General features: G+C 36.7%; 2 protein-coding genes across 4 annotated transcripts; both read left to right on the forward strand.

Moving 5' to 3' along the window:
• Positions 1 to 714: 714 nt before the first annotated feature.
• On the forward strand, positions 715 to 8,880 carry LOC102222123 (C3a anaphylatoxin chemotactic receptor-like). The gene is made up of 3 exons (XM_005808190.2): positions 715 to 855; positions 6,185 to 6,365; positions 6,935 to 8,880. Exons 2-3 carry the CDS (start codon positions 6,192 to 6,194, stop codon positions 7,805 to 7,807), a joined length of 1,047 nt encoding a protein of 348 aa, XP_005808247.1. The 5' UTR covers positions 715 to 855; positions 6,185 to 6,191; the 3' UTR covers positions 7,808 to 8,880.
• Positions 8,881 to 9,878: 998 nt separating this feature from the next.
• On the forward strand, positions 9,879 to 12,358 carry LOC102222388 (C3a anaphylatoxin chemotactic receptor-like). Of its 3 annotated transcripts, XM_023344420.1 has the most exons (4): positions 9,879 to 9,972; positions 10,876 to 10,913; positions 11,005 to 11,176; positions 11,525 to 12,358. In XM_023344420.1, exons 3-4 carry the CDS (start codon positions 11,012 to 11,014, stop codon positions 12,320 to 12,322), a joined length of 963 nt encoding a protein of 320 aa, XP_023200188.1. In that variant the 5' UTR covers positions 9,879 to 9,972; positions 10,876 to 10,913; positions 11,005 to 11,011; the 3' UTR covers positions 12,323 to 12,358. The 3 variants fall into 3 exon arrangements, with proteins under 3 accessions (XP_023200188.1, XP_023200186.1, XP_005808248.1); XM_023344418.1 differs by lacking the exon at positions 10,876 to 10,913; XM_005808191.3 differs by lacking the exon at positions 10,876 to 10,913 and having other exon boundaries at positions 11,008 to 11,176.
• Positions 12,359 to 12,438: the final 80 nt, after the last annotated feature.

The following is a 12,438-nucleotide window of genomic DNA, read 5'->3' on the forward strand; positions in this document are numbered from 1 at the left end:
GTGAATGGCTGAGTCTTTGCTGTTTTATTTATAAATCTGCTAAACTTGTGTGAGACTTGCTCCATAGCACTGCTTTATCTAGTTATAACATTGTTTGTCATGTTTAAACTATTTTGTAGGTGTAGTATTAAGTTTCCATCATTTCCAGACACAATGTTTTACCTTAGCTATCTTTTTTTTTTTTTTAACGAGGAAACATTTAATAGTACTCTTCTTCCTCAGTTTATATCTTACCTTTCCTTTTCTGTTCTCTTCTTTCCTAAGGAAGTTAATGTTTGGACAATGTGTCTGCTAAAGTTAGTTTTTTACAACTGTCCTTATCTTAATAATATTGCATTTCTCACATGATGGAAACCTCATTTACATGTACACAGAAAACAAGAAATTAAATGAGACAAATTTGTGAACAAACATCAAAACAGTCAAGATTCTGTTTTGATGGTTTAATTGAAACATTGAAAAATGAACTAAACAACTAAAACTACTAAAACAACACTTGGCTTTTGATTTGGAAACAGCTGTTAAGAACTCTAACACTATCTATTTAATATAATTTAATTATATTTGTGACAAGAACATTTAGTTCAGAGTGAGGTGCGCAAGGAAAAGAGAAGCAGTCTGAAAGGTGAAGTGGCAGATATGATATATGAGAGAGACGTGACTGCATCTGTTTGAATTAGAGAGAGAGAAACAGGGAGAGAGGAAGGCAGAGAGACAGAGAGACAGAAAGAGACAGACAAGATGTTTTTAGCAATAAAACCACTTAAAGGAACAGTGACGTTCAGGGTTTCATTTCTGCCTGTATTTCCCCCTGAAGCAGTTGACACAGCAGCCACAGCAGTTTAAATTCTGCAGGTAAGAGTTTTTCATCAGACTCCATTTATTTTACATGTATTTTGTGAGACATTCTCGTTTCTGCTTGATGGTACTACAATATTTTTGGGTGTTCTTGATATTTTTTTGTTGAGCGGATCCTTTTAGAGTTTTCCCATGGTTCAATGTGCAGAAGTGGTTCTTGGTTTTAATTTATGTGTTCGTGCTTCACTTGGAGGAGCAAAAGCACTTACAAGAATAATATAAACCAAGTCAAGAAGTCAAAACTCAAACGAATCCATCAACTTTGCAATGATACAAATATGTCTCTTAAAAGCTAGTAGACTTGTTTCTTTTGAAGTAATTTGATTATAGGTCATTGTGAGGGTGGCTGTGTAGTAGCTTGTAGAAAGTCTAAGAAATCAGCTCTACTTTGTCCAAATTTAGAGGATGTATTTAAAAAAAAGGAAAAATGGAAATAAATGTTTGGAAAACACTGTTGCTCTATAGACGGAGCCATAGAGCAACGACTCGTTGTTACTCTATGGCTCTGATCAAAAATAAACTGATCTGTAAAAGAGCCATTAAAGCTAAATGATTCTAATTTCTAAGTAGTGCATATTTCCATGAAACAGACATTTGCATCTTCCTTGATGTAACGTAAATTGGCTTTACTGGCTCATCACCGTCACTAATTGGTTTTGCACTGAACTTGTTCACAAGATTTGCCTCAGACTTTTTCTATAAACTATTTAACCAAACAACAATTCTTAAACTTTGTCTGTGACCCTTGCAGAGGCATCTGGTTTAGGTCTTTTGATTTAATAAAGTGCATTTTCTAATGTGGATGTATTAAGTTTTCAGAATATAACACAATTTAAAGTACATTTGCACATTTAGAGGAAAGATTTCCTGTGACAGACCACAACAGGGCAGAACCAACTTTGAGGTTTGCTCGTGTCAAAAAAGCAGGAAGTCTTTTTTCGGATGAGGTTATTTCTTTGTTTCACCACTACAGTCATAGTGATCATTGATAATGGGGCGACTGATTTCTATTCTATTTTTTTCTGTATATGATTTTTGTTTTAGAACTCCCTGATTTTTCCAGTTTTTTTTACTATTTATTGTAATATACTGTAAATCCTTCAAGTCCAGTGAATAGTTTGAAATGGTACAATAGTAGTGACCTGCCAAAGGTTTAAAATAAGGTTAGGTTCGCCCAAACTGATAATGTGCATTTCAGGATTATAAAACAAGATCTTTTTCAATTAATACAAAATTGGTTAACAATTTAAAGCTGTTCTGAACCAATGCAAGGTTGATAAAGCCTTCAAAGTTGGTGCTACTAATTCCAACAGGGGGTTGAAGTTTTCTGGATTATTTACAACCTTTTGTGTGCAAAAAATCAATGTCAGAACACACTGTGGTGCCATTTCCCTTAGAAAAGTATTCTACCAAAAGTATAGTGTTGCTACATAAAAGGCATTTTTGTTAAGAGAAGAGGGTAGACCATTATAACACTTATAAATGTAGGTCTTTCCTAAAGAGAAATTGTAAAGAAGGTCAAGGTGTCAGTGAAAACAATTTACTTCACCATCAAAAGATACTGAGAAACTTGGGCAAACTCTGACAGGAAACTGACAGGAGGAAGTCTAGCAGAAACAAAGCCACAACTCAGTCAGAGGGCAAGTTTCTGAGAGTTAATAGTATTTGTGGTGTGAGGTTCACAGGTCAACAGCCATCTGCATAGCATATAGTAATTGTGCTCAGAAAGAATCAGTTTCAGCTGTGAAGAGAAGACTTTGAGTTTCAGGTTTTTTAGGACAAGTTCCAACAAGAAAGCTGTTGCTAAAAAGCAGTGGCGGGCCGTGCATTTCACACCGAGGCCTTCAGTAGTGCTCCGTCTGAATCAATCCAACCCTCAATAACTAATTTATGGCTATACAACTTCTACTGCAGGTACAGCTGCGACACACATAAAAAAAACATCAAAAATAACCTGATAAAATTGCATTATTATTTAGGAATATAGCAACATTTTACTCACCAAAAATCCTGATTATTTGTACACAAAATCCATCCTCCTTTCTTTCCAGATTTCTTTGACCCTGGCAACAAATAGTGGCTGAAATGTGATTGGTTAAATGCTTAAATATGAAAATACATGTCTGGAAGCAGCACAACCAGGGGGCTAGCAATGAAAGGAAGCGGACAGACCATTTGGATTTATTTAATACGTATTCATGGACAAAATATAATTAACATCAGTCTGTGATTCAGATATTTTTAGGCCGGCAGAGAAGGCCTTGCAGGCCCTGACGGCCCAACACGGCTAAAAAGTCAGAATAAGACAAAGAGGCTTGTCTGGTTCTTGAAACACTGATACCAGACTCCTGAAGATAGGAAGAAGGTATTATGAAGTGATGAATCAAAATCAGAAATATTCAATCCATTACACAAGATACCTGTCCACCGCTGAATCAGTGAATGGATGGCTCCCTGGTGTGTAGACTCATCTGTCAAGCATGGAGGAGAAAGTGTGATGGTTTGGTTTACTTGATCCAGAGTGGGTGACTTATACAGAGGCACCCTGAACCAAAATGGCTACCACAGCATTCTGCAGAGAGACCCGAAACACAAGTCCAAGAGACTTACAATTTGGTTAAACAAATAGAGCAAGACAGAAATTATGTGCCGTAAGTTAACGTGACTAAGAATAGAGATGATAGTAACTAACAAATTAGTGACCATGTATTTTTAGAACATTAAAAGAGCACGCTGAATACCTGATGAATGAATGAAATGAAAAACAGAAAAAGACATTTGGAAGTTTGGTGAAACAAATGTGCAAAACATTAGTAAGGACAAGGTGGTGGTGCTGTGGACAAGAGGAGATGCTAAGATCTCAAGGAGGTAGAGCAGAAAATTTGCTATCAGACTATTGAGCGCAGTCCTCTATGGTTAGAGGTTGGCTGGGAAATGAAGGACCAGTTTTACCGAATTTTAGCAAATGAGATTAACTTGAATGTCATACTATAAAGAGAGTTGATGATCTTTGAGTGATTCATTTCAAGAAAAGGTACCAAAGCTTTTCTTTGACACTTGATGTGTTGGTGCAGTGCAAAATTCTCATTGCATGACAACTAATCTGTCTAATATGTGTTCCAGATCTTATAAGCTTCCTGTTGAGCTTCTGCAGCTTTCTTATCAGATTCAACATTGAAACAAATGTCTGTTTACGACCCTGACGCTCTCAAACATCCCCACGTTTCATTGAAAGAGAGACCGTTCTAAGAAAAAAAATATCATGTCTGATGATCTGCCCTGTCAGCTGAAACAAAACATGATCATGTCCTTTGGGTTATACTCTTATTACAATCATTATTATCATCTCTTCTGTATTCAAATATATATGTCTGCTGTTTTATTTCTGCCCCATTTAATGGATTTACATTATGCCATTTTTTCACATTTTATCACCTTGGAACACAAAGATTTTCATAACTGTAAAGTGAATGGAAATGGAGATAAAGAGGTGTTGTGAACGTTTGGTGACTTGGGTTAGCTAAAATGCAAAAAAGCATGAGCAGCAGCGTATAAGTTTATATTAAAATAGAAGAGACAGCAGTGTTAGACTGATGAATCAGGTCAGACCCAACGAAAACATTTTTCCTAGACTTTTGGTTTTTGTGGCTGTTTTCTGGCTTTACTTTCTGAGATGGTTTTATAAAGTATTGCACCAGAATAAATGTATTGCGCTCTCAGTGCTGAGTTTGCAACGATATTTTTTCATCTTGAAAATGCTGAAAGTGGCGGCATAGGTGCAGAAACCCCACAAATTTTTAGGGAACATTCAGAGACTGTTAGGATACATACTGATGCAAATGTATATGATATAGCAGATATAGTGATAAAGTGGCCAGAAAAACATCTTTGGAAATGCCCAAGTGCTGAATACAGCATTGATGTAGGATCATACTCGCCGTCACACTGAATCAATTATTGAATTGATCCTGGATTTTCTGTAAATTAATATTAAATGTAATAATAAGTGATGGTTTTTCTATTTTATCTCTTGCGGTTCTCAGAGTTTAAAACATTGTTTGATGTACATTTGTTTTATACCTACTATTGGAATAACTGTTTTACTTTTTTTTATTGATGTTTAATAACTTGTTTCCATTCCCTTCCCATAAATGAGAGTAATTATCTATAAAGACTGATATAATCTGTCTTGCGTATGAGGATCAGTGTAATAGCTGTATGTAGCACTTGCGTTTCATAAATATAAATGTTTACTCTTTCTATCTTGTCACAGATCTGTACCAACATAATTTTCTGTAATATGACATAATGAAGTTACATAGCATGTGAGTCCTGTCTGCTCATGACCCCATTAACTGCTGTGTTCCCAGATTGTGTTTTCTTATCTGAGGCTAAAGGAAACTGTAGAGTTATTGCAGTTTCATGCTAATTTCCTCTTCTGAGTAATGATGTTTTACTTCTGCACACTATATAAACCCAACCCGCTCACTTTGTTCAAATAGTAACATATTTTATCATCTGACAAACTTATTGCAGATCAAATTGTAATTTGTTTCAGATTAATTTCTGCATGTAATTGGAGTGGACTGCATTTATTAAGCAAGAATACCACTTTATTATCTTTATGGACACTTTTATTGGGGCACTGACAAAGAAATGTTTAAAATGTTCCCTTTAATGCTCCTACTTGTCTGTTTATTTAATCAGACGTTTTCCAGGGTTACCACCAGACAGTGCACACTCATTTTATTGTCAGATGATGAAATATCAGAGTTCATGTGACTCCTGTTTGATAGTCACTCACATCCTAAGTTGTGACATTTTTTTAAGATAAGCTGCATGTCTGTGGAGGTTTAGTCCCATTGCATGAAGTCAGCATTTTCAGTTAAATTGACCAACATGGTTCCTTCTGTACATTCTCTACTTCCTTATGTAAATGAAAGAATTTGTATTGCAAATGAATGTCCAATTTAACTAAACAATTGTTACATTCAATATGTGCTAAAAGCCAGGATTGTTTTAACAAAGTTTTCTGTAAATCGCTTGAATTTTGACCTGAAAATGGATTTACATTATTGAAGAAAATAAAATATGGCAGTATATTTACCTTTATCTGGTAGATCTGTACGAGCTACTTTCTCTGTTTTCTGTGAATCAGAGCTGCATGGCCTGATTTACAGAAAAATCCTAATCAACAAAATAATTATCTTCCATTTAAACACCAGTAAATATTTCATAACATTTTTTAGGTTCGACAAATGTATTTTATCAAATGCCTCAACCAATCTGATTTGATTCCTGATTCCTTATAATGTTTATTTTTCAGCTGCACAATGTCCAACTCCTCTTTGCCTCCCTGGACTGTCAAGTCCTCCAAGGATGACCAAACAAATGTGGATGTTGAAGCCATCATGGAAAATATCAGCATTATCCTTTTCACAATGACCGTCGTGTTTGGGATCACAGGAAACTCTTTGGTGATCTGGGTGGCTGGATTCAAACTCAAGGTAGAGGCACAGTTTCTGATGTTCAATATTCTTGTGTCTGTCTCTCTGCTCCTCTTATGTGGAACAAACTTCCAAGACTGTTGAAACACTAAGTTAATTTAAATACAGTCAAAAAAACCCACCTGCTTCAAGCTGGCTTTGGTTAGTAGTAGGTGGAATATGGGTCAACATATTTGATGTGTATATGCTTGATGATTCTGATGATAGCATTTGACAAAATGTAATGTCTATTACTTGTTTCATAATTGGTGAATATACGATGTTTCTATTATGTAACTGCCTTGTTGAAATGTGCAAATAAACATGACTTGACTTCTCTGTAAATTTAGAAAGGTTTGCATTCTTGTAAATAATTACAAATAAGAGTTAAACGAGTTTTAACTTATATATACCATATACCATCCATCTGTTTCAGCAGATGAATGGTGTATAAAATATCATCCATCTGACAAAGTAAAGATTGTATTTCTTGATGAAAGGTATTCAATAACTAGTCGAGAAAATGGTGAAATTTGTATTAAAGAGCTGAATTATTACCCATTTAATGTTTTTATTCACTTTCATTGCAGCCAAAGGTTACCAACGTGTGGCTGGTGAATCTGGCGATAGCTGACCTCGTCTTCTCCATCACAAGAGTTTCCTCCCTGATCAAGAAGCTCTTCTTCAACTATTGGCCCTTCGGAGAATTTCTCTGCAAGTTCAATGGCTTCTTTAAATACGCCAACATGTTCTGCTCCGTCTTCCTGCTGGCTGTGATCAGTTTAGACAGGATGCTCTGTGTGTGGAGACCCCTCTTTACAAAGCGACGGCGTACCCTGTGTGCTGCCAGGGTGGTGGCAGTTTGTGTCTGGATCACAGCCATCCTCTTTAGTAGTCCCTACTTCGTCTATCGCCAAGTCTACCTGGGAAAAAACAACATGAGCAAGTGTTCTTTGGAGGTGAAGGAGACAAAGGAGGGAGACAAAACCCCCAAATTTGCTCTGTATTTAAACAGGTTCCTGTGTGGCTTTGTTTTCCCTTTCTTGATCATTCTTATCTGTTACATCATGGCTGCCATCGGCATCCGACGCACTCGCCTTGTAGGAAAGACACGCCCCCTGCGTGTCCTGGCATCGCTGGTCATTGCATTCTTCTTGTGCTGGGGTCCTTACCACTGTCTGCTCCTTGTGAAGATGGTGGATAAAAAGAATGCAGTGCTGAAAATCTGGCAGCCTTTGGCCAATGGCTTTGCCTACTTTAACAGCTGCGTGAACCCGCTGCTGTACTTCTGCATAGGGCTGGATGTGAGGGGCCGATTCAGACAGAGCCTGACGGGCATTTACAAGAAAGCTTTGGCTGACGATGTAGAAGGACAGACTTCTCAGTCTAACGACCGCTCTCTGGATGAAAGCTGCGCGTCAAAATACAATGCTGCTGTGGTGGCAGAAAGAACTCGAGTTTAAGTCCCTCCTGTTGGTCACCAGGCGTTGGCTCCCAGAAGATGATTCATGCAATTTAGAGGTGGATTATATAGTAGTTATGGGAAATAGTCAACATGTTTCAATATTTCACTGAAAGCTGCAGGTTTTCACTGTTTTTTTGTTTGTTTGTTTGTTTGTTTGTTGTTTTTTTTTCTGTGAACCAGTTGACATGATGAACATTTATCTTTTACAAAGAATTGTCATAACAATTTGTTATCTTTGTGCACATGGTTCTTTTGGGACAACCTGTGATGTTACTGTTTAACAACCTTTTGCAAAGTTAACTACCACAAATATTGTTTTTAAAAGCTTATGTTTTTTGTAAGGAGTACAAAGAAGTCCAAAATGTGCTTCTTAACTAGATCAGTACATTATGTCAGATATTTTTTGCATATTGTATGTTCTAGTTGCCTACTGCTTCATTTGAAAAAAAAATACAGATTTTACCAAGAGTTTAAGTGAATTTAACTCAAATTTTCCTGAAAATGTGGTTTGAGTTACTTTGTTTGTGAAAAGTGGAACTGTTCTGTGTGGAGGAATATAAATAAAAAAACAGAAGGAAGTGAAACCATTTCAGGAAAGCCACTAATAGTCATGACTGTCAGTGTTTATAGAAGTCACAGCAAACAGATGAACTGAAACTGTACAGAAAGTCAGATGCTTTTCGAGAGAAAACACATTTTGCTTTTCAGATAATTTATTTAGCTTGGCTCTTTAAATTGTGCTTTAAAGAATTTCAGTTATTATTTATCTCAATCTAGACAGATGTAAGTACTGGAAGTGGGATGGTCTTATGCACACCAAACTGGAGTCATGAATCTGGTTATCCACCCCTAGCAACAAGCTCATAAAGCAACGGTGCAGAATTCAATGTGCAAAGTACTTACACATCACTGGGAGATGAAGGAGACTGTTTATCTTGAACATATTTATGTTCTTTCTACAGCAACGTGCTGGTGCATTGTGCAGTTTGAAATTACAATATGTAAAACGTTAAAGCTCCATTTTATTTCTGTAACTTCAATCGTCAAATATGATGTGAATATAAAATAAAGTATTTAAACTGTTTTTTCCTGCGTATTTTACTGTAGATACGATTTTTTGCTAAATGACCACTTAATTTATTCTTTGGCCAATAATCTATATTTTATGTCATTGCAATGAATGAGATGATTATATTTACACTAGTTGTTTTGGTTAAATCCCTTGAAATGCTCACTTCAGAAACTTGTTTTTCGTGATGAAAGTCAATTATATACTGATCAGTCAATCAGCAGCTTTTCTTTATGGTTCAGCTATTTCATCAAAATGACAAACCAAATCAACACCTGCATTACTGCAGATGAAATGCATCCATCTACTCAACTCTGACTCTGTCCTCTGACTGGGGACACGGCTGCCATTTTCTTATAGTTGTCACATTGTTTGCCAAATTCCTTATATACAAACAAAAGGCATACTGATAACTCAAAGCACTTAATACTAGAGCCACATTCACCTATTTGCTTTCACACTGATATTCACATTGCTTGGTAACTTGGAGTTAAGTCTTTTCCAATAAGGCACATAGTCATGTCACAGCAGGAAACTGAAATTGAACTCTACATTCTTCTAATTGTAGGAGGACTACTTTGTCACTGAGCCACAGATGACCCAATTAATATTAGTGATTAATTTGATCTATTTTCAAAATAATAAAAAGTAGCTAAAAGTATCTGTTTTTGCATTTTGAATTAAATATAATTTTCATATTATTTTTGTTAAAATTGGCAAAGGAGAAAAAGTTTGAAAGGTTTGACTTACTAACATACTGCAGTGCATTATATTTGGTCATTTTAGACATTAGAGATTTGGTGCCAAAGACTTGAATGAATCTTATAATTACTTGGATCTTTCCCTAGAATTTGGAAAAATGACTTCATGGCATCTATAATTTGTGTGTTTGCCAATAGTACTTAAGAACCATCGGGACATGTAAGAACCTTCCTTTAGGCAAGTCACTACAAGAAAGGTTTCACTAAAATTCCACTGAGAGGAAAACTCACCCAGAATGATTCAGAGTCACCAGGAAACTCAGCTGCAGTTCATTTCACAGGTACTTTGCTTTGGCTTAAGACAAGACATTCGTCTACAAGAGAGGTTCACAGGTATAGTTAACTTCATTCTAAACTTAAACTAATTTTTGCTTTTTGTTGGGACAGATGTAGCGTGATAATGGAAATGACTACAGATCTATGCTTTCAAAGTACAGTCTCCATATACAGAGATTTATGTACTATATATACTGTATATCAGTTTCACACTTTTAAGATCACAAGATCAACATTTACATAAAAAAGTTTTATCTATCCACAGAAATATAGATATTGATCTTTGTTGGTGTTGGTGTTTAACAAGCTGTTTTTTAGTGCTTGTTTTTATGTGTGCATTTAATTTTGGGGAATTGTATAAAATGAGACTTGATAGTTGAACAATGTAAACGACATTAAAGTACAAGCAATGAAGCATAAGAATTATGTGCCATGTAAACAATGTTGATGCAGTATCTTACAAAAACAAAGACCAGGAGTGAGTGAGGCTGTGTGTGTGTGTGTGTGTGTGGCTCTCACTGTCACAGGCAGGTAAAAACAAGAACAAAAATGTCTCTTTTCCTTTTTTTGATGATTTTTCAGTAGGTTCTTTTAGTAACAATCTGGAAGCCTATTTTATAACTTGGACCTGCATAGAATCTTTTTTTACGTTTCTTGTCAGACATAACAGACTGACTGACTATTTGCACATCTGGAACTCCCCGCGAATTCCCTGGAAAAATAAACTGTTCTTGGAAAAATATAAAAAACTTCAGTGATTCATTTTGACTATAACCCAACATGGAGTTGTAAAGTTTGGACATGTGAACAGCTACCGGTTTATGAATTTTGTGTAGTACTTGCTTTCTGAAATACAGCTTTGAAAAACGTCTGTGTTTTGCATAATAACACATTGTGTCCTGTGTGTCTCCATGTTGCCCTGTGATTGACCCTACCTTAAAACAAATGGATGGAAAGTAGCTTGTGCACATGAAGCGCATCAAGGAAAACTTTTAAATGTATTTAAGACAAAGACTCCAAATTCTATATATTCTCTTTTCATACACAAGTGATAAAATATTTGAATATGTTGTGTTCTGTCTTTCCCAGCAGCATAATGTTTGCCAACACCTCACTGCCTCCCAGCAGTAAGGGTATTCACAACAATGTGGATATCGAAGCCATCATGGACAACATAAACCTCGTCCTCCTTACACTGACCGTCGTGTTTGGGATCACGGGGAACTCTGTGGTGATCTGGGTCGCAGGATTCAAGCTCAAGGTAAAATACATCAACATGCATTTAGATTTGTCAATTTCATCGTGTTCCTTGATGTATTTGAGGACTGACTGAGTCAAATGTGCAGAAAACAGATTGTGGAATATTTTTTATCAAACATGAGTGACGAACCAAGATATATTTAATTGATAAATAAACACTACTGAAAAAGTGTCATTAGCTTTTTCTTTGTCTCTTTTTGGATTGTATGATAAGACAAATACAGATTTTATTTTTCAGAAAATGGTGCCTAATGTTTATACTTGTTTACTGTTCTGGTTCACTTTTAATGTTTTTTTTCTTCTCTTCTGTTCTCTCCCTTTTATTTCTCTATCTGGTTTTAATATGCAGCATAAAGTTACCAATGTGTGGCTGGTGAACCTGGCGATAGCCGACCTCATCTTCTGCGTTACTCGAGTTTTCTCTCTGATCAGGCAGCTCTTCTTCGACCACTGGCCCTTTGGGGAATTTCTCTGCAGGTTTCACGGCTTCTTTAAATACGCAAACATGTTCTGCTCTGTCTTCCTGTTGGCTGTGATCAGTTTGGACAGGATGCTCTGTGTGTGGAGACCCTTCTTTACAAAGCAACAGCGTACCCTGTATGCTGCCAGGGTGGTGGCAGTTTGTGTCTGGATCACAGCCATCCTCCTCAGTAGTCCCTTCTTGTTCTACAGCCATGTCCACCTGGGAGAGAACAACATGAGCAAATGTTCTTCAGAGACAAAGGAGGGAGACAACACCACCAAACTTGCTCTGTATTTAAACAGGTTCCTGTGTGGCTTTGTTTTCCCTTTCTTGATCATTCTTATCTGTTACATCATGACTGCCATCGGCATCCGACGCACTCGCCTTGTAGGAAAGACACGCCCCCTGCGGATCCTGGCATCGCTGGTCATTGCATTCTTCTTGTGCTGGGGTCCTTACCACTGTCTGCTCCTTGTGAAGATGGTGGACAAAAATAATGCAGTGCTGAAAATCTGGCGGCCTTTGGCCAATGGCTTTGCCTACTTTAACAGCTGCGTGAACCCGCTGCTATACTTCTGCATGGGGCTGGAGGTTAAGCAGAAACTGAGATGGAGTTTAACAGGAATTTGTAAGAAAGCTCTGACTGATGATAGCGAAGAACAGGTGATCCAGTCAGATGACTGAATAAACAGTGAATGAAAATAAAACTTTGTGTCTGGAGAAAAAAGAGAAGTTAAATTGTTTCTTGTTGGCCGCTAGGCTTTGACTTCCTGAAAATGTTGCATACCATTCCAAATGTA

This window comes from Xiphophorus maculatus, chromosome 13 (genome assembly GCF_002775205.1).
Source record: "Xiphophorus maculatus strain JP 163 A chromosome 13, X_maculatus-5.0-male, whole genome shotgun sequence".
In the NCBI taxonomy this organism is placed as follows: Eukaryota; Metazoa; Chordata; class Actinopteri; order Cyprinodontiformes; family Poeciliidae; genus Xiphophorus; species Xiphophorus maculatus.

Coding starts and splice junctions, on each gene's coding strand:
- LOC102222123 (XM_005808190.2), top strand. CDS start 6,192: ATGTCCAACTCCTCTTTGCCTCCCTGGACTGTCAAGTCCTCCAAGGAT. Junction 6,366..6,934: donor TGGCTGGATTCAAACTCAAG/GTAGAGGCACAG, acceptor CTTTCATTGCAG/CCAAAGGTTACCAACGTGTG.
- LOC102222388 (XM_023344420.1), top strand. CDS start 11,012: ATGTTTGCCAACACCTCACTGCCTCCCAGCAGTAAGGGTATTCACAAC. Junction 11,177..11,524: donor TCGCAGGATTCAAGCTCAAG/GTAAAATACATC, acceptor TTTAATATGCAG/CATAAAGTTACCAATGTGTG.